The sequence below is a fragment of the Malaya genurostris genome, chromosome 2 (assembly GCF_030247185.1).
Source record: "Malaya genurostris strain Urasoe2022 chromosome 2, Malgen_1.1, whole genome shotgun sequence".
Lineage (NCBI taxonomy): Eukaryota > Metazoa > Arthropoda > Insecta > Diptera > Culicidae > Malaya > Malaya genurostris.
This window is the reverse complement of record NC_080571.1, coordinates 129719455-129742947: the sequence shown is the minus strand read 5'-3', so window position 1 is coordinate 129742947 and position 23493 is coordinate 129719455. Positions and strand designations below refer to the sequence as shown.

The 23493-nt window shown below is 34.1% G+C and overlaps 1 protein-coding gene across 2 annotated transcripts in view; it reads left to right on the top strand.

Annotated features, from left to right (window-relative positions):
• The window catches only part of LOC131430077 (phenoloxidase-activating factor 2-like), a 79281-nt gene that overhangs the window by 12240 nt on the left and 43548 nt on the right, over positions 1-23493 (top strand). The window contains exon 1 of one of the 2 annotated variants that reach the window (XM_058594724.1): positions 1247-1384. The exons of the other annotated variant lie outside the window; for it this stretch is intronic. Within the exon in view, the coding sequence (XP_058450707.1) occupies positions 1333-1384 (52 nt within the window). The 5' untranslated portion in view covers positions 1247-1332. Of the gene's footprint in view, positions 1-1246; positions 1385-23493 lie in introns of those variants that run through there. 2 annotated transcript variants of the gene reach the window in all.

Sequence of the window (23493 nt, the reverse complement as noted above, 5' to 3'; positions counted from 1 at the left end):
TAATACTCCCTAAGAATTTTGCGAAATTTTACTTTACTGTACTCTATACGGTCCATTTTTATTATAAAGAACTATCTAGTTATTTCATTATATTTAATTGCGTTTCAAAATGTTTAATGTAACTAATTTGTAATTTAGTCTAGGCGCATCGTTCAAAATTCTAGTAGTGAAAAAGGGGAAAGTTGCTCAATTCACACAATCGATCAACTACCAATTCGAATTCGAAGTAAAAGAAAGCGTATCAGTTTTATTCGGATTTACGACATCCAGTTATGTCTCTGACATTACACACCCGTACTTTTTTAAATTAAATATTTATTGTTTCTCTTCTATTACATTTCTGTATGATCAGAGACGAACCAGTCACCGCACAGTGGTTCAAGAGAGCAATTTCACGCTCTTAATTGATAACTCAATAAAAAGATTAATCGGCAAAATAACAATGCGACTCTAATAATGAGATGACTACTGGTACAATAGCCCTATAATGTTATTCGTGATATTTGAGACTTTGTCCGGAGCTAAAATAAAGAATTTTTTTTGGAAATGTAACATGAAATAAAACGGTATTGCGAACAACTAAGCACACTCTGTATACCTGCGCGTGTAACTTTTTTAACAACTTTCATTCCCGAACAACTATATTAAATATCAGAAGCGCAATATAAACTCGCTTGATCAGTCGCACGATCAGTAAAAAAAGTAGGAAAGTAGGGGTTTCCAGCAATTCTACATCATTTAGACACAATTCTAGTTCGGTCTACGTGGTTCATTAGCAGCCCTTCCCTAACATGTGTAACAATATAGCAATTATATTAGAGAATGCTACATTGCATCGCTTACTAAGAATGGTTTAATAGAATACCGTTTGTAAAAAGCTTTCAATAGTAAAGGTACGAATTGTTTGGTGGATCCAATTGTTCATGATTTGAATAGTGTTTTTAGTTTGAATGTAACATTTTTTTGCAATACGTCTGACTAGCTTTATTCAAATTTGGTCAATTCAACAATCATAAATAGCCTTCATGTTATGACTCAACAACAGGTTTTAGTTTTTATAATATAAATATTAAAATAAAATCCATTTTCAACATCGCCATGTTTTTAGTCTTAATGATGAAATCGAATGGACTAGAAGTTAATATGCTTTTGCTAATCGAATTTAACAATTGGTGTCAAGTATTTTTGTTGATATTGAAGAATTTCTGTCAAGCAGTTTTAAAGTGAAAAATTTGCGGTTGCTATTCGTTTTTAATATACCACTACTAACTGTACAATGTAAATGAAATGTAGGAATCGATGAAAAATAAACAGTTTTTAATAAACAAGTGAATGACAGCCACAGCTACGTTGGTCATAGAACGTAATTTTTCCACAAGTTCCAGTAAGTGTTCAACATGCTGAGCAAAATTCATTGATTGCATTGTTCAGCTATCACGTGAATTTGTAGCGATTTAGTTATATCAATTGGTAAGCTTAAGGGGCCAGTCTAAACTTACCGCAGATCAGCTGGTTTCTATTTACTCGAAAACAACTTTCACTACACTCAGAAACTTACTTACATTACACTTTAAAAAACAAACAAACCACTAGTTCACCATGAAATCAATAGATATTTGTTTCACAACGATGTATAGGAGTAATTTTGTATGTTGATGAAATGCGTGGGCCAACATCTGGGTTACGTAATCTGAACCATTAATTTGTATCTCAGTTTGTGTAAATGGGTCCATTCACCTTTGAGATTTCGATGAAAGTTACATTTCGCAGTGTTTGAACACTACTTTCAGAATAACCGATATATGCAAAAAAAATTGTAGCCCAAGCAACCAGAAGTTCCACAATTACTTAAAAAATCCACTTTCTTGCTGCTTAAAAGTACACGCGGAACTTTTGAGAACTTGAAAGTACAGATCAAGTTCCGCGTAAACTTTCTAGCTGCTTAAGAAAACACGTGGCAATTTTTTACAGTTCGAAGTACAGAACAAGTTCCGCGTGAACTTTCTCGCTGCTTAAGAGTGCGCGTGGTACTTTTGACAACTTGAAAGTACAGAACAAGTTCCGCGTGAACATTTTCGCTGCATAGAAGCTGAACAATGTATTCTAGAAGCAGCTTAGAAGTTCGTTCGGTTGCGTCGCGCGAACTTTCAAGTATGGATAATTACTTTAAAAATGGGCTGCTTAGAATGCTATTGATGAACTTTGAGAGCTGCTTAAGCCAAATCAGTCCCTTCTATCCGAACTTTTGGTTAGGTGGATGGTTTTGCACTAAGACGCAAAATCGTGTAAATAAACGCAAAAAAGGCGATGAGTAATGTCAAAGACATAGCTGGATGGCACGAATGCAAATGAAACTGACATACTTCTACTCGGTGAATACGAATTTACTGCTTCGTTTTTAGTATTCAAACGGTGTATTTATATAAAAGAACGGCTGAGATATTATATTGTGATATAATCCAATATAATATGATATGATATAATTTAATGAAATATATATAAAAATAATATAACACGGGCAAAATTCCGATGCTAGAAATGAGCAAAACGAGTCATGATTTAGGAAAAATAATATATTCATGTTATGATAATATACCATGATTAAAATTTCTCGGATCATGATCCATTCGGACTGATTTCGATGAACTTCTTTTAAAGTGAAAATATTCTGTTTTTGAAAAACGACGACGCAAGAGATAACGTGTTTACTTGCGTTCATTACTTCAGTTTTGATTTTGTGTTTCAGAATTTAAAAACCTAAACGAACAGCATGAAAAAACACGAGTGAATTAAACATCTTAAAAAGAAACTCTATGTCGAATTCTTGCAAAAAATAGTCTTATTCATAATGTTTAGGTGCTTCAATACAGCTTGTAATATTGTTATATCTATGAAACAAATTAATCAAAAAAGTTGAACAAAATATTTTTATGATTTTCGTTAGATGGTGTTCCAAATTCACAATCGAATATTATTCTAGCAACAACGATCACATCAAATATGTACGAATACATTCGAACAAAATTTAACATTGATGTTTGTCAGATGAGAAGCCGTGCTTAGTCTCTTATGATGTTAATTTTCGGTTCATTATCTTTATTTTTATGTTATGTTTAATTCTCCATCAGCCGGTGGGTAAAACAACACGATTATTAAATAACATGCTTCAGGATAAAGTAGACATTTTTAGTAGGTCTTGCTTTTCAATGTCTGCTCTTTGCTTTACCATTAATCTATTAATCTATCACATCACTTGAGGCAGAGGATTCAAAGTGATATCCGGGTAGAAAATTAGAGTTACGAGCTTTGAAAGAAATGCATTCTTCAAGTAACGCATTTTCGAACCATAATTAATTTTCATGGGAGAAGAGTTATTGCTCATGATTTCATGATAAGTTAAAATGATTGGTTTCATGATTTTCTAATCATAACAGCAGTAACGGATTTCTTTCCGTGAATACAAACAGTGGCGTACCGAGGAAATTTGGCACCCGTGGCAAAATAAGTGATTTGCGCCCCCATCGTTGGTTTTGGTTTAGTGAGCAAAACAAAAAACAAAGTTAAACTTCATCTCCGGAAAGCTGAGCGGAACCTAGGACAGGACCTGACAATTGTTAATCCACTTTTAGGACCAATTTCGGACCAGCTCGTGATTGGTTGAAATTGACATTAGCAAGTACAAGTTGTTGAAATCAATATTACTGCAGGGTGGTAGAAAAAGTGTTGTCAGTATCGTCGGTAACAATGTAGCTTGATATTGGATATTTTATTTTTCGGGTCATCTTTTCAAAATTATTAATTTCAATAGGATTTAAGTTCAATTTGTTTTTAAGTCCTGTCAATGCGGAAAGTATACGAGTACATTTAACAATCACTGGATGATACAAAGAGAAAGCCTGAAATCACGAAGTATGATATGGACGAGAATATTGATTATGTTGGTTGAGAATAGCACCGAATCTTTGGATACTTCTGTATGTTATTATTTTTTCTCAAATAGAATATGTTGAATACTTTAGTTAATAAAGCTTCAAATATTAATTACCCAAAATTGAGTGTTTTAGAAAAATTTTATTAAGCTTTTTCAACTAAACGTTTTCTTCAAAACATACACACTTAAATTTTTTAGTTGAGTCTCGGCAAAAAAATGCCGAGATTCGCACAGCCGAGTAATCAGCAACCCTCTCGGCAAAAATAAAATTACTGAGCGTCTCGGCACCCTCAAATTTGACAAACGTCAAATATTGCCGAAATCGTCAGCATAAGATTTACTGTTTGCTCAGTGAAACGTTCACTGAATATTCGGCAATCCAATAAAACGAAAAAATGAAAAAAAATAAATGACCGAATCATCAGTAATTAAAAATCTAGTGAATTAATTTTGTTTGAAATTTCTCAACATTATAAACACGCCATTCAGGATCAAAAATTCATTTTATTAACACTTAAAGGAGGCTTACAAATTTGTTGCCAGTAGTGCTTAAAGCCTCTACCTGAAATCATGTAGCATAAAAAAGCGGCGTTTCCAGATGCGGCCACCTTGAGTCGAGCTGGAAATATGAAAATAAAAATATATATATTGATTTTTGACTTACAAAATTGTTCAATATTTAATGATGCATATACGGTATTGTTCAAAAAATAAACTTACTTTGATCTATTGAATTATTCCATGCATTGGGTTATTTTTTCGCATATCCCCCAAAGTTTTGTCTCAAGGACGCTTTGAGCCCCGTGTTGGGTGTTTTTCCCTTATAATCGGGAGTGCTCTGATAAAGTCGCTTTTTATAAAGCGAAACATGTCACTATATTTATTCAATATTTTTACTTGCAAGTGGTTCCATGCTTCTTCGAAGATTATCCATTTTTTCACTCGAGAATTTCATTAGAAAATAATCGCACAATGCGAAGCGAAAATGTAACGCGGCAATAAATGACAGCTGTCGTGCTGAATCTCGGCTAGCGCATATTCCGAAATCTCGGCAAACGTCTCTGCTGATGTCGGCATATCTGTTGTTTACTGATAAATTCAGCAAGCAATCATGCCAAATTTCGGCAAAGTGAAGCATTTTACCGAAATATCAGTGAATGCATTTAACGAAGTTCAGAAACATGCCTATTGATTACTGAGCTATCAGCAAATTTACGTGTTGCTGATCAGTTTCGGCATTTTATTATGCCGAGCTCAAGAAATGGTTTTAAGTGTGTACATCTGATCGAAATGAATCCAGAGCTATATTTTTGACCGATATAACATTTGTCTAAGTGTTTTCAAATGATAAATAATCGCATATTATAAGGGGAGAAAGTTTACAGACAGAATAATTATCTCTACTGGCAACAGTGATCGCGAGGCATTTATTATTTACAGCAGGGAGCAACCGGAATAAGATGAGAAATATTTTGCTGGAAAAAGAAGCCAGTTGTCTGGTCCTGTCCTATGGCGGAACTTGGGCGAGCAAAAAAAAGGTCAAAAGGATTACTTTGCCGCCCCCAAAATTGTTGCCCCCGGGGCGAATGCTCCCTTCGCCTCCCCTCAGATACGCCACTGAATACAAAATAATATAATATAATAGAGTATAATATAATATAATAAACAAAACATTACAATATAATATAATGTACTATAACATAATTCATTACAATGCCATATACACAATTTAACATTTTCGTCAGATGCCCTCATATCCTGGTGCTCTCATTCCAATTGATTTAATCTTGAAAATTATCATCTAATATAAAATTCATATACAGCAGAAACATCAAGTTATCGACCAATTAGTTAACTTTCACCTATCAGTAAACTTAAAAAAAAAACTTGTTGAGAAGGATGTCTCATATAAATGAGAATTCAATTTTTTTACCAGAGCTGTTTGGGTTTCGTCATGAACATTCAACTACTCATGAACTTGTAAGAGTATCTAACATCTAAATCTTCTGGGTTATCCACTGGAGTTGCTCGTCTAGACATAGAAAAAGCATTCGACAGTGTTTGGTACAAAGGTTTAATAGCAAAAATGTCTGATTTCCAGTTTTCTAATTATTTGATCAAAATGATTCAAAATTATTTAACTGTTCGTACTCTTCAGATTAGTTATCAGAATTATAAATCTGAATTGCTACCCGTACGAGCAGGTTTTCCGCAGGGTACGATGGTAGCTCCAATCTTGTATAATTTTTTCACTTCTGATCTTCCAAATCTACCCGTTGGTTGTCAGAAATCGATATTCTGTGACGACACAAGTCTGTTAGCCACAGGTAGAAATCTAAGAGTAATCTGCAGTCGCCTAAAAAGAAGTTTAAATATTTTCAGTGATTATCTGTCAAAAATGAAAATTAAACCAAATGCCGCAAAAACGCAATTAATTATCTTTTCTCATATGCCAACAGCTACTTTTCTTAAACCAAACAAAAATCACATTATCAAATTGAATTGACATAGTGCGATCAAGTAAAATACTTAGGTTTAACGTATTAAAAAAAAAATCAATTTCAGGGATCACATTGAAGGAATCCAGGCAAAGTGTAATAAATATATTAAATGTTTATATTCTCTTATAAACTATAATTCTTAGCTCTGCCTGAAGAACAAATTATTAATTTGTAAACAGATTCTCCGATCAGCCATGCTTGTTGTTCCACCAGAAAGAAAAAGCTTTCAAAGATTCAGAATAAAATTCTGAAAATGTTTCTGAAGCGTCCTCCTTGGTTTAGTACAAATGAGCAGAGCCGTAGTGAACATTTCTGGCGCCCGAGGCGAACTCAAAAATAATCGCCCCCTCCAATTTTTTAACAAACACCATAAAGACGAACACACATTATTTCATTTTCCTGTAAGGTTATCTCAAGTAAAATTTTCAATTTTAGTAAATACTCTTACTGTAGCTCTTTTGAGTGTTACATCAGAAATCCCGAATGGAAAGCTGAATTCCGGAAATGAATTATGAACCTGAGCCCTAATATTGAATTTTCGACTTACTCCTGCATTCTGGACTTGGATTCTGGACCTGAATTTGAGATTCTGCACTAGAATTATAGAATTTTATTCTATATCTGAATTATAAATTTGTATGCTGGAGCTGTATTCTGGTTCTGGGAATGAATTCTGGACCTTAGATCTGAGATTTTATTCAGGACCTAGATTCTGCATCCGATTTCTGGACTTGAATTATGAACTTGAGCCCTAAGGAGTGTATCGAAAATAAGCTATCCACAAATTTTTCTTTCAAATTATAATAAAAAACGATATTTTATTCAAACTAAAAATTGATCTTTTATTGTACGAGGTTAAACTTGAGCTTAATGAAAACCGGATGAAATTTAAATTATACCTTCACGAATCTTCGAACGTTTGATCATCACGCTCTTCATCAAGTTCCGGACAATTTCCTGTAAGGTTATCTCAAGTAAAATTTTCAATTTTAGTAAATACTCTTACTGTAGCTCTTTTGAGTGTTACATCAGAAATCCCGAATGGAAAGCTGAATTCTGGAAATGAATTATGAATCTGAGCCCTAATACTGAATTTTCGATTTACTCCTGCATTCTGGACTTGGATTCTAGACCTGAATTTGAGATTCTGCACTAGAATTATAGAATTTTATTCTATATCTAAATTATAAATTTGTATGCTGTATTCTGGTTCTGGGAATGAATTCTGGACCTTAGATCTGAGATTTTATTCAGGACCTAGATTCTGCATCCGATTTCTGGACTTGAATTATGAACCTGAGCCCTAATATTGAATTTTCGACTTACTCCTGCATTCTGGACCTGAATTTAAGATTCTGCACTAGAATTATAGAATTTTATTATATATCTGAATTATAAATTTGTATGCTGGAGCTGTATTCTGGTTCTGGGAATGAATTCTGGACCATAGATCTGAGATTTTATTCAGGACCTAGATTCTGCATCCGATTTCTGGACTTGAATTGGGAGTTCTGAACCAAACTTGTAGGACTGTAATCTGTATCTGAATTTTGGACATGAATTTCAGCTCTTTATTCCAGAGTAGGATTCTGTAAATCAATTCTGGATCAGGAACTGAAGTTTAGACCTGAATTCTGTTTCTAGCGTCTGGTAATGAATTCTGGACCTGGGTTCAGAGCTTTAATTCAGGACCTGGTTTCTGCATCTAATTTCTGGATCTATAATTGAGACCTGAGTTCTGGAAAGGTATTATAGATCTGGATTCTGGACATGAACACAGAAGCTGAGTTTTGAACACAAATCTTAGATTTTACACCAGTACTTGGATTCTGGAAATGTATTTAGAGAATGAATTCTGGAACTGGATTTCGGACATGAATTATGAAATTGCACTTGGATTTTTTAAATGAATTCTGGATCTCAATTCTGAACATTACTTTGGATCTGAATTTTGGGTCTGAATTCTTCACGTACACTTTGGACCTGCTTTCTGGGCCAACATTTTAACTAAACTTCGGAGTAGAACTCTGATCCTGGATCCTGATTCTGCACACTTAAATTCTAGTACTGAGTCTCGGCAAAAAAATGCCGAGACTTGCACAGCTGAGTGTTCGGTAATCGTCTCAGCAAAATGTATAATTACTGAGAATCTCGACAATCCTAAATTTGTGAGCTATGAATTATTGCTAGTTAGCCAGTAGAAATTGAATTGAGAATTGCTCTTCTTTATTGTATAAAATAAATACCATAAAAACTATGGTGGAAGAAAGAGGGTGTTTTATTTATGTTAATTTTAATCTAGCATAGCATCTAGCATACATAAGCAGATATTTATAAGTATACACTGAGGTCTTTTTTTATGCGGTCTTTTTTTATGCGGTTTTTTTTACGCGACTTTTTTTATGCGAATTTTCAGAGTTATGCGGTTTTTTTTATGCGAAGTTTCAGAGTTACGCGGTTTTTTTTATGCGAATTTTCAGAGTTATGCGGTTTGCCCTTCTGCGGTCTTTTTTTATGCGAAGTTTCAGAGTTATGCGGTTTTTTTTATGCGAATTTTCAGAGTTATGCGGTTTTTTTTATGCGAATTTTCAGAGTTATGCGGTTTTTTTTATGCGGTTTTTTTTATGCGGTACGTAAATTCGCATAAAAAAAGACTTCAGTGTATATGCATTGTAGATAGTTTTTTTATTTCACTTATCTTTGCAAGATATATAGAAATCTATTTCCTCCCTCCAATTTTTTTTTCTAGCTTCACGAGCAACGGCGACATGGTGCTTTGCCAAATCGAAAGAGACATTAGATGATAAGTGCCTCACCGAGTTTCAGTAAAAGCTAACTCACTGTTCGAAATCTCGACAAATGGATTTGCTGATTTCGGTATATTTGTTGTAAAGAGAGGTAAAATTTTCACCCGGTTCCCGAGCGATCAAGCACTACGCGGAGACAGGGGGAGAGGGGCGATATACTTAATTGGGTAGCACACACACCGGGTTTATTCGATATCACACGGCCATACTCGCGACGGGGCTACCACGTTTGGCATAAAGCCGTTTGGCATAATACCGTTTGGCATAACGACATTTGGCATAATGGTTATTTGGCATAATGGTCATTTGGCATAACAGTCATTTGGCATAACAGATGAACATGCTGCTTAATAGAAATTGTTCTAATTTAGTGCAATTTTGAAAGGTCTAATGCGGCTACGCCGCATCGTTTTTAATGACCTGGTGTCCGACCTCGCTGCCGCTCGTTCGGACTTAACTGAGAGATTGCTCCTAGCTTTGGGTAATCCGGGCAAACGCCCGCAACTAGACAGAGGTGATTTCTGCGGGGGCGCTGCCCCCCCGCAGTGGCCGGCGCTTCCGACGGCGGGTCGCCGGCGCACTCGCGGCCTTCGGCCGTCTCGACCTGAATCATCTATGACGAACAGAATATTGTGCTGGCACTAAGTGAGTTGCTTATGTAAAAAGGTTTCACATATTTCGTTGGAGTTTCCCTTGCACAACATCAATCGATCGAAACACATATGAAAATTTTCATTAGATTAAAATATTGCAAATCCCATTATTATTATGCCAAATGGCATTATGCCAAATAACTGTTATGCCAAATAACCATTATGCCAAATAGCGTTATGCCAAACGGTATTATGCCAAATGACCTTATGCCAAACGGGCCGCCCCCCTCGCGACACTAGTCGATTCCCGCCGCATGATCAACACTGTTTCACTAGACCGTTCTCCCTTTTTCTTAGCTTCGGTCTTCACTTTGGTCCAAGGGACCTTTGCGATAATCGATTCTTCTCGGTGGGTTTTTTCTCGCACGTAATTTCTTCGACCGATAGCGCATATCCCGGAGAATCTCACCCGGGGCCACTAACATACGATAATCTGGCCATCACGGACTATTTGGGCCAACCCGATGCTTTTTATCGTATAATAAATCACCACGCGGTCCGTTAACTTTTTCCCGGCACTTGTTTTATCGCTCGACAGAAAAGAACGATCTGTCCTGGTTGGCATCCACGAGATAAGAGAGCGAGTTCTGCTTCTAGGTCCTAGATGAACTAGTCCTTCCCGTTGGCTTGTTGCTACCATTTTTAACGGATGGTCCAATACGCGTTGAGATCGGTGTTGCCAATCGATTGCGTTCCGGAATTTGGTAGCAACTCGGGATTTGAAACGACGGTTATTTATCTAGTTATTTTCTCTTATCGCTCCTATAAACAATTTTTCAACTACATCCCTCGAAGTGTAACCAACTTCAGACCTTCGAGCCTGGCGTCAAGGTAAATGCGACATATTATCGGGAAAGTATTCTGGAGGTTGCTTTGAAGCCGTGGGCAGACAAACATTTCGGTGGCAGACCATGGACGTTTCAGCAGGACTCGGCACCGTCTCACAAAGCTCGAGTGAACCAAGAATGGCTGAAAAACCACGTTCCGAACTTCATCACGTCCACACAATGGCTCTCGAATTCACCAGATGCGAATCCAATGAATTATTCTCTTTGGGCCATTTTGGAGAGCAAAGTCCGAACTAAAAGATACACCAGTCTCGAGGCGCTGAAAAAAGTTATTGTCCGCGAGTGGGCCAAAATACACCTGCAAGTCACATTCAGGCAGCTTGCGATTCGTTTTTTGACCGTCTCGAGACCATAGTCAAGGCAAAAGGGTGGTCATATCGAGCAAAAGTGAATTGATTCTGAATTTTGTATTATTTTTTCACATTTTGTACTTTGAATTAAGTAAAAGTAATTTTCCAAACTGAATTTATGGCCTTTTTAATTGGTTACACTTCGAGTGCCGGACCCTGTATACATGTATACAGCAAAGTTTATGGTAAATGGGCACATGTAACAGTCGCTGTTCGATATATCTACTGTACATCTAATGTACAATTTTCGTACTATTTTTTCCGCGGTATTTCTTTTAAGAGTTGAAGCAAAGGTATTGTATCCGAAGACAATCTTTTTAGTTATAGAGATGTATGGGTTATCACTTCGAATTCGAAAATAATGATGAATTTCCAATATTAGGATTATCATGTAACAATCGAACAATTTTGTTGCCAAAACGGAACCGAGTTAAAACCAAATCGAGCCAGAATACTATGCTATGTCGAAAAAAATCCATATTTTCGTGAATTGTTTAACGGATTCTTACAATCTAAGGCTGATTTGATATGATACTACGATAATGTAACTGAATGTGGAACAAATTTTAGTTTTCAAGGTAAATTGTGAAAAATATCAACAAACTTTTGTAAAAAAATTTTGTCGTAAAATAGGTTTTGTAGTCGTATTTGACTACCAGGTAATCACCAACTTTCGTCTAAAAGGGAAATGAAGAGTTAGTGATCATGGAAATTTTGATGTAGTCTAGTTTTTTCATTTTCTTGATAGTAAAAGTAGGAGTAGGAGAAGGTCGTAATTCAGGTTCCTCATTTGGAGAAACGTGCGATGTAGCAAAAATGTAGATTTCATAGCGTTATAGCAAATAGCTAAGTACCTAGCATTATAGTAAATAGCTAGCTACCTTCATAGCGTTATAGCTAATAGCTAGGCACCTCATAGCATTATAGCAAATAGCTAGGTACCTCTATCATTTCAGGATCATCTACATTTTCCTCCGCGGACTCGTCATACGAAATTTCAGCAACACTTCTACCAGGAATCACACGCGTTCTATTTTTTGTTTTCTCGCGTTACCAGCTACATCATTTCATTGTCAGTAACATTAATTTCATCGCAATTATAGATCAGTTTAGAAGGAACTGCTTCAAAGGAATTAGTTAATTTAGCAACCTTCAAAGGAATTAGCATTTAGACATTCACGAAGCAACTTTTCATCGATGGCCGCTCATTCTGTCTTCACGTTCCTTGTCACTCGACAACTGATCTGTGGATGCCGTTGAATAAAATAATCTATCTAATCTGGACCAGAGCAATTCCAGGAATGAGTAGACGAAAAAGTGACAAAATCAGAATCGACCTTCTCCGATTTCGATGCAACTTTGCACATGGCTTCAGTATGGCAAGTCATAAGTTTTGAACCGATGGAGAGGTCAATCCGACTCACGACTGATTTTTAAAAAGGACGTATGTATTTTTGCATTTCATAAAAATTGTCTTTTTCAAATCGTTGAAGCTCGGAAACCGTTAATTGTACAAAAATGGCGTTCAGGAAGAAATTGTAGGGAATCGATTGGGCACTCTAAAAAAAATATACACTTTTTTTCTCAATAATTACAAAATAATCCGAAAAAGCTAAATTAAAAAAATCAGGGTTTTAATTCTTTTTTGATACTTTTTATTTCAAATCTGTTATTAAAACCTACAAATTGATGCCTATCTCATCCGTGCTTTTTGAAAAAATGAAGAAGTTACAGTTAAAACAGTTTACGGGTGCATGCAAATGATCAAGTTCTTCTCATTGTAATTCGGAAACCGTTAATCGTACAAAAATGACGTCCAGGAAGAAGTTGTAGGGAATCAATGGGGACCATTAAAAACACACTGAAAAAAATTGATTTTTTTTCAATAATTTCAAAATGAACCAAAAAAATTAAATTAAAAAAAATGAGGGTTTCGATTTTTTTGATATTTTTATTTCAAAGCTCTTATGAAATCATTTTGGTATCCTTATAAACACTACTCCACTCGGTCACACCCCATTCATATTCTTCTTGTGACACGTAACAAAAATACATGGTCGTGAATGCATCTCGACGTCCCACATTATCGAAATGACGGAATGCGTAATGAATTCTTACTCGACTGCATGATTTTTCAGTGCTCGATCGGTTCTGTGCTAGAATTTTCCCTGAGTTGGCTGCTCGATCAACCTGATTGACAGTGACATTATAAATGTCATTGAATATTCGCTCATTTTATGAATGTGTTAGTGTAAAATTTAGGCAACTTAAGCCATTTCATTACACTCCAATTAGAGGAATGGATGATGCTGACTAAGGTAGGCCGTATTGTTAATTTCCAGCGAATTTCAACAGTGTATGTTGGAATTCTAAGAAGAACTGGTTATTTACTAGTTCTGTATATCCAAAAAACATGAAGATTTCAATGTGTATAATCAGTTATGTAATGTTTTCATTTAAAAATAAACTGAAAGCCAACACGAAAACGTGCAAAATCGGGAAAGAAGAAGAAGAAGACAAATTGACAATTCAGTCCGCATCTTCTCACTCAATTCCGACTGATTTCCGAATCAACCGGTTGTAGGCGAAATTCATTCGGAATCGGTTGTTGCACTGGAGTTGGAATTGATTCGGAATTCATTATGATTTCCACATGAAATTCCGAATGAAAATTTCTCGCCGATTCGGAATTGATTCGGAATCCATTCGGATCTGATAATGTGGGGTCTCTGCTATGCCCATTCATATAATTGTTTTGCATTTGTGATTGGGTGTTCATGTAGTTTAGCCAAGCTTTCACGTCGTGCCATTCGCTTTAAATTACCCCCGAGTGGTCCTTTACCATGAGAAGTTGCAAAAAATGCCACTCAGCATCAATGTTATACATTGATTTAAATTTACAGAGACTTGCAAAAATATTTCTGTTTTCGTACTGCGAGACAGCTCCGTCAAACATAAATATTGCTTTTTTAATTTGAATTTTGTCTTTCAAAAATGACATTAAGTGTGAAATAAATACTAGAACCGCGATGGTAGCGTGTTTAACACTCCTAATACCAAGCCTAAAAAAGTTACGCGGAGCCCCAAGCCTCAAAAAAAGTTGAAACGGTAACTTTGAGCTATCATAGCTCAGTTGTTACTTGACCAAATTCGTTAAATTTTACACCCTCGAATTTTGTGAAGATTATTATTAGTATGTCATTAGATTATTTTAAGTACAGAGGGGTCTCGTATAACGCGGTACACCGGGGGCGTGAAAAGCGAATCCGCGATAAACGGGACCCAGAGCATATGGGATTTTGACTGATTGGGGCTGTGAACGATTATATCGCTTCGGTCGACAGATAGAGCTATACAATCTTCGGCAAACTTGTTGTAGATACTTGGCACATTGTTGTAGATACTTGACACATTGTAGATACTTGGCACATTGTTCTAAGCGTCCTCCCCTTGAGTTTGACCGATAATTTGTTGAGAACTGTTTCGCCAGGGACGCTTTGAAAAGAGCATGAAATAATTCATATGTTCACAATAGAAAAACAGTTTGTACATGAAATATCACGAATATTTTACTTTCGGTGGTGTCGGTGTTTTCGGAAAGAATGTTCCGGAGGTCAAAACAGATCAAATGGTGTAAACAGTAATTGAAATTTCTCGCATGGCTAACTCTAGTGTGCAATTCGGCGTTCGAAATTCCTGCAACTCAGAATCATGTTGACTTATTAAGATGGTTTCTTCGAGAAGGTGTTTTAAGGTTCCAATACCTATTGAACGATTGATGAAACAGTTCTTATTGTATCTACAATGTGATCTTCTGTAATTGAATACCATACTTGTTTATGAGAGTGATCTTATCGGTCAGTTTTTAGATAAGTTGATGAAGGAGAGACAGATTTACTAAAGTATTAAGATGAATAAGCTATCGACATCTGCAATCTGAGGAACTTGATAGAGTGAAAACTCGAATTTCATACTTAATGTTTTGATTATTTATACAATTATATATAATGTTAAGTACCTAAAATGTGACATATAGTGCTCATATAGTTTCATTTTGTTTTTTATTTGAATTAAACCTTTTTATTGAACAGGGAAAAGCCCAATGGAGCGAAAATTTCATAGTCACACTCTTTATCAGGCAGTAAATCTCCAAATTCAGTTTTTGTAACAAGTGCGGATAACCAATTCGAAATTGAAACAAAAGCTGCTAAGTAAACGACCAAAGACATATTTCGGTGAACTGATGAAAAGTAAAAATCGAGAAATTTATAACACTCCTGATAGCTGGAAAGTTTGTAGGGATCATTGCAAGGAAAACAACGAAAAGCAAACCGAAGAAGTTTATTCTGAATGGCTTCGACGCAGTGGATGTCGAGTTAACAATAAAGAGCCAAAAAGACAGTACCATTTTCAAGAATTGCAAAACAGTTCACAATATAGTGCCTTTAGGCAATACATGTTTTAAAGGTCTTTGTGATACTAAATGTAAACCCCTGTAAGTTTTGTTTACAACAGGGCTCACAAATCCTCTACGGTCGAATTCCGTTTGATAACATTGCGGGAAACGATATGGTCGAATACGACTGTTAAGCGTTTGCGATAGAAAGAATTTACGAATTATTTTGATGCATACAAAACCATTCTATTGAGACCGCATCAATTGGAGAAAAAAATCGAACTGTTTCTGCGGGAATTTAGTATTACCCAGATCTTTGAAAGGATTAATTAATTTAAATTCATTGGCTTATGTTAGTTTTAGGAATTGTTGTGGAAGGTTGAATTTATTTAAATAACAAATAGTATCAAAAATAGTCGAAAATGAAGATATTATTCAAATTATTAATCGTACAGTAAGTTATATTTGTGGTTAGATTTGTTCACTCTGATCGTTCTTCCATTCAATCAATAAGTTCTTTAGTTGTGTATTAGATTATCTAAGGATGTGTTGCATTTGTTCTCGTCGTTCGATGTTGTTATCCAAAGAACAAAATTTCTCCAATTCGTTGAGTAGCAAAATTTTGAAGTTGATTTCTTCAGCGCTTGGTTGTGGAATAATAATATCGTCTATATCATCTGTATCTGCGTAACATCAGCGACAATTTCTTCTGCCGTAATCAATTTATCAGCGATGATGTCATCAATTTCCTCACGAGAAAGATGTTCAGCACCCATCTTTTCACCGAAATCCCTAATTTCAGAAATTATTCTTTCGTTCTGAATATCATCGATTTGTGTACCAGGCTCAAAAAAAAAAGATGGAAGTAGTTTTTTCTAGCAATTTTTCAGCGTTGATGACTTAATTTGAACTAAAACTGATTGAATGCAATCAAAGCAATTATTATGTTGCGATTTAAGCAAAATTGTTCTAACTCGAGAATGAAACAGTTTTGCACCCAATCTTGGAAAATTTCTCAAGTCATCCAGCCATCTTTATTGCTCCGGTAGTGTACTTGGAGATTCGAACGCTACAAATTTTTTAAAGCACATGGATTAGTTACATTTTTAAAACTCCAAATACCAAGCCTGAAAAAAGTTGGAACGATAATTTCGAACTGTCATAGCTCAGCTGTTTTTCAACGAATCTCAATAAATTTTACATCCTCGAATTTTGTGAAGTTCGTAAATTGATTCAAAAACTTTGTAGCAGACGATTGGTAAAGGAAAACCAATGAAAATTTGATTTTTCCCGTTCCAGATATTTTTCACACGCCCAAAATGCCCTATCTGCTTAATTTCTACTGGATGGTTAGAAAGGTAGCTACAACGTATTTATAGGAATCAATTTCACGTCTCTAATACAACCGCAAATGAAACGAAAGAAAGAATCTATTATCGTTCTCTCTGTTGCACTGTAGTTGTTTTTATATTCTATATTTATATTTATATTCAACGCGACTCAACTAGTATATAGTAGTATGTATGCAAGAAAGTAATTCTGCAGAAACACACTAACACAATTACGATAGCGTCGCGTAAAATGTATGCTTAGTGGATTTGCTAGAGAATCGCATGACACAAAATCATTTTATGACGGAGGGAAGCACATGAGTTCGCATCATTTTGCGAATCCTCCGGAATAACAGCTATTTTAGCAAACCGAAAAATTCAGAAAACTATATAGAAACCGCATGTTTCTAAACTTGAGAAATCCCATAAAAGTAATCATATTTCTTACCAAGTTTGTCCGCGACCAAACAGCTATTAATTCCTACACAAACATTGTAGAAGAAATCTCTGCCGTCAACTAGTATAAATCACGAAACAAACAAATATAATTTTCTCAAGAAATAGCTTTCTAAGTCATCATGATCGCAATAACGCAACCTTTTTTCGAATATTGAACTGCTGTTCACATTATCGAATACTTTTTTATATCCCAAGCAATGTTGAGGAAGATACACTGCTCTTAAATTATCACACACAAGCTTTTATCAATCTTCTAACCAGTTTGTAAACCCTCGAAAAAACGATCTTAATAAATCAAAATAAATCAAGATTACAGGAATTTCCAACCCAGAATTGCACACCAGCGTCACCAAGTGAGAAAAATTTTTACAACTGTTCACACTATTTAATCTGTTTTTACCTCCTCTACTTTCTTTCCGAAAACACCGCCAATCTATATCATCAGGTTTTAGAGATATCACATAATAAATTTTGTATTGTAAAATTGTTATCACACAAGCGCCATTCTGTGGCAAGTTCTCAACTAACATAGTTTTCATAATGTAAACTATAACATTCCTAACAACTTTCCAACAAACAAAACCGCTCTATATCTTTTAGTTTTCTATAAGAACATAATTCTGATAATTGATATTTGTATTCAAGCACACTAGCTACATTTTGATGGGTTAAGTCCGAGTTAATACTTTTTCTGTTTGATATACTCCCAAATTCCCGCATTCTTCAAAATACTATAATTTGCGAGTTACTTGAAGCTCAAATCGTTTTGTCTGTACTAAGCGAATGATTTATATCATGCATTTTTCAAAGCGCTCCAAGTGGAGCAGTTCTCAACTAATTGTCTGTCAAACTACACTAAATTGTTGGTCTAAGTATCTACAATATTGAGTCTAAGTATATAGGGTATTGAGAACTTCAACTTTACCGAGTCATAACTTTGTTGTTAGTCAACCGATTTTCGAAATTTGTTCACCAGTGGAAAGGTACTACTTCCATAAATAAAATGCACTGAAAAAAAAAAAACGAAAAATAGGGTTGTCTACCCAAAGTTATAATGAAAACTTTAGACATATGACCTCAGAAAAGGTGAGACTTTTTACAATGATCGTAAATATCTCGAAATTCAAAGCGATGACCTATATATTTTTACACATCATTCGATTGCTAGTGATACCAGCTGCAATTTTCGCTCAACTACCATTCCTGCACAATCAAAAGAAAACCTTAAAACATCGGTAAATTTTTAAATATATATGAATTTTTAATTTTTTTTTCACATGTTTGTATATAACTCAAAAATTAAAGCGATGACATGTACATTTTTCTACTCCAAAATATTGGAATCATTACCAGAAACAATGTATTGATGAACAAAATTATATATCCGTTTAAAGAATCTCAAGAAATTTGGTACAAATACAGAGAATTTTTATTATTGGGAAAATTTTGCAAACAAAATCAAAACAAAACTTTTAAATTACATGACATATATTTTTTCATTATTTTAGGGTAAAATTTATTATGAACAAAATTTATAAAAAAACTGAAACTTGGATTGCACTGATAGTCTTTAAAATTCTGGTAAATATAGCTAAACTCTAAAAATAATTATATTTTTGTATTGCACAAAAGATTTAAACAATTTTTGTGCACAACCCAAACGCAACTGATAACTACTAAAATTCTGATTTTGTTTTAGGTTTGCCGTAGAATCTCAAAAAATAGGTAGAAGATCGGAAATTTCAAAATTTCCGAGATATATTGCATTGCACAGTGGTCCGGATCCACAATTTATAGGATTTATAGACAAAAACATTTGTGGCTTAACCTTATACTTTAGAGCTATGATGTCTTAAAAACATAATCAGTAAAAGATAAGCCATATTTTGATGTACATGGTATTAGGGTGGCTCTTATTATAAAGGTGATCAAAATATTATTTTGCGGATGTGTTGAGATGGAGGACTGCAGCCTTCGGCAAAATTATAGATAAACTGATATCGAGCAGCTTTAGTGAAGACACCATATTGGTATCTCCAACGGTTTTATTGTTACAACTATTTTTAAATATCAACTTAGGGTATTCCTAAAAAAACAAACATTTTACTGTAGCATTTTTATTTTTCACTTTTCGTATTAGGTATTTTTGAACATTGTTAAAACCAATTTTTTTATGACTGTCGCATTCAAGTAGCGTTTCTGAACCGAAGTTATGAGCAAAACTGGTTCAAAAATGTGTTATTTTTAAACTGCTGTATCTAATATTGAGGCAAACGAAAAGAAATCCGTTTCTTGCATTTGACGGAATATACTTTCGAGCATGTTTATAAAAAAAGGCGGAGGATATATTTTTTCAAAAATTTTTAAAATGTGTTCAAACATTGGGTTTTTTAATTGAAAAATATTCTAGTAACTGTACTGTTTCTTTGTTACTCTATTCGATAATGTCATTACAGAGATTATCTGACTTTTAAAGCAATCGTTTGAATACATCCTCCAGATTCACTAAACGATTGAATTTCCCTATACTTGTGTATTGATTGATTTCGACTTTCTTGCGTTTCCTCACAGAACGTCGAGATCATGATTCATCTCGATTTTTTTTTAAAATCGACTTTCTAAGATATTTGACATAAAAAATAAATTTCCGATTTCGGTGAATTAAAAAAAAAATCTTATCGTTTCAGCCAATTTTAAGATATTTGAAAAAAAAAATTGTCGATTTCGGAAATTTCATGTAAACCGGTGATTTTTCAAAATGGAAAATTATCAAACTTTCACCATTATCTTTACGTTTCGTTTTAGACTCGTCAGTGCATAGCAGTTTATGTTGAACTGTTATGCCACCTGCAGTTAAACAGCTGAGGCTAAACCGAAACGTAAACATAATGAAATTGGTTATGTACCCTAGCACAAACAAGGTGATTTCTAAATAACTTCCAATGCCGGTCGGCACCATTCATCCACCTACCGCTTTACGAAATTAAAGATGATTCCAAAATATTGGCACCCTACTGTTTAATTATACTACCATTATAATTAAACAGTTGGGTGCCAATTATTTGGAATCCAATGATAAAAATCCAATCACAAAAATTATTTTATGTTTTTGGTTAAAAAGTATTACCCTATATAGTATGAATTTCATATACAAAAGTAACATAAGTGAGATACGAGAATGGCATCATTACACCACTAGGTGGATAAAACAGGTTTTACTTAAATTCGTGAGATTTTTTGTGCTAAATTCGTAATCCTACTTTTTCTGAATTGTAAAACAAGTATATGATAGATTTTCGAGTGGAATTTACAAAAAGAAAATTCAAATAATTTTCGCATTCTGTACATTCTGCAATAATTCTAAGTTTTTCAAATATAAATTTTATTATTCCATCGATTCTTTTGATGTCGTTTAAGATAGTCGAAATTTAAGATATATTATTTTGTTCTTTATTGCTTGTAAAACAAAAATCAAGCAATGTATTATTTCTAAATTGTAGTTGTTTTTTTGTCATGGGTTTAGCATTTAAAATTCTTATATTTTTACGTTCTATTCCTTATTGTATAAAGCCATTGAAATTATTTAAAAATTTTGTTTTGTAAACTGATTTTATTACATCTCTATAAAATAGATGAAAACAACACGGATGGCAATTTTAAAATTTTGAAATTTCCGATCTTCTACCGATTTTTTTTTAGATTCTACGGAAAACCTAAAACAAAATCCGAATTTTAGTAGTTATCAATTGCATTTGGGTTTTGCATAAAAAAGTTTAAATCTTTTGTGCAATACAAAAATATAGTTATTTTTAGAGTTTAGGTATATTTACCAAAAATTTTTAAGATTGTCGGTGAAATCCAAGTTTCAGTTTTTTTTGTAAATTTTGTTCATAATAAATTTCCAACTAAAATAATAAAAAAAATATATCTCAACTAATTTAAAATTTTTGTTTTGATTTTGTAGGAAAAATTTTCCCAATAATAGAAATTCTCTGAATTTGTACCAAATTTTTTGAGATTCTTTGAACGGATATATAATTTTGTTCATCAATGCATTGTTTCTGGAAATGATTCCAATATTTTGGAGTAGGAAATGTACATGTCATCGCTTTAATTTTTGAGTTATATACAAACATGTACATTTGATAGTGCAAGAATGGTAGTAGAGCGAAAATTGTAGCTGGTATCACTAGCAATCGAATGGTGTGTAACAATATATACACTGAAATGAAAATCTTATTTATATTCATTAGATTTGTCATATGAATCATATGAAGAATATAATTCATAGAAATTATATGGAAACTTATAATCTTTATTTAATGTGTACGTCAAATCTAAATGGACGTTATCATAATGAAAGTTATAAAAATATCCCATATAATTTATATGGAAATCCGATGGAAGTCGGGAATCGTACTGCTTGAAGCTGAAGAAATAGTTGTATCTCCGATATTCATCAACTGCTCCAGACCATTTTTTTCAGGAAGTTCCGCATCTCAATGTAATTTTAAATCGCTGACAAGACAGCTCATCCAACTTCGTTCAAGGATATGCGTTAACGGACCATGAAATATATATCCGGTACATTTCATTACTCTATCTGTCTAGTAAGATTCATTTTTATTTTCAGTCTCGGGATCTCACTTCTCTTTCGCAAATATCATGAGGTGCTCCCTTACCGAACGGAATACTAGTAAAGCTTGAATCCTCAAAGAAAAGTAGTAGTTGGCGATTATCTGCTATTCGTATGAGCTCCATTGAAAGTTATATATATATATATATATATATATATATATATATATATATATATATATATATATATATATATATATATATATATATATATATATATATATATATATATATATATATATATATATATATATATATATATATATATATATATATATATATAAATTTTATAAAACTAGTCATATGGTATATATGAACCTATCTAAATAAAATCGAAGTGAATATAATATGCGCTTCATAAATTGTTCCAATGTATGTTGTGAGGATATCTAGTAATGGTTATAAGACGCGCCAATCAATTTGACTCAGACTGGAAATTTCATTCGTTATATGGAAATCCTGTAAAAATAACGTTAAGAAGAGTTTTATATTTCATAAGATTATCTCATATATTTGACATGATGTTGAACACATCTTGTAACTATTATTGGAAATGCTAATAGTGCAAAATCATTAGAATATCATATAATGTAAAAAAGAAAATTTAGCTCAGTGTAGGTCATCGCTTTGAATTTCGAGATTTTATGATCATTGTAAAAAGTCCCACATTTTCTAAGGACATCTATTCACAATTTTCATTATAACTTTGGGTAGACAACCCTATTTTCGGTTTTTTTAGTGCATTTTATTTCTGGAAGTAATACCTTTAAAATAGTGAACAAATTTCGAAAACCGGTTGACTAACAACAAAGTTATGACTCGGTGAATTTGAAGTGTTCAATATTTTCTAAGCAACGCACGGTGGTTCGAATCAATAAAAACCTGTTTTAATCCACCTAGTGGTGTAATGATGCCTTTCTCTTGTATAATATTGTGGTATTCTATTCAAAAATTTTTTCTTCGATTTTTGCAAGAAACCAAAAGATTGTTTGTGCATTAACTAGTATAACATACAGAATAAAACAGTGCTTTGATTGCGTAGGTCATCCTTAAGAAAACGAAGTGGGTTCACTGTTATATATACTTCCAGCACCGCAAACCGAGAACCGGTATAATCGAATTCGGCTCGTACGGTCACCAACTAACATAACGTTCAAACTTCACTAGTTTTTATACGATTTGGCATCGTACTCCAAACGACGGTTTAAATTTTTGTTGAACCCAAAAATATGCAGTAAGTTTTGGAAGGACCATAAGACCTTTCATTTGGCCCTAAGATTGGGAATAACGGTTTAGAGTCCAGTTTATAACATTTTTTACGGTTTTTGTTCCGCCGGTTTAAGTGACGGTGTACAATATTGAACACACTTTACTCTATAACTCCGGAACCGGAAGTCGGATCCGGATGAAATTCAGGAATTCCGTATGGGACCACGAGACCTTTCATTTGAATCTAAGTTTGTGAAAATCGGTCAAACCATCGCTGAGAAAAGTGAGTGAGGATCCATTTTGGTATATTTGACCACAAATTCCGGTACTTCCGGAACCGGATACCGGGAACCAGGATAGCCGGAATCGGTTT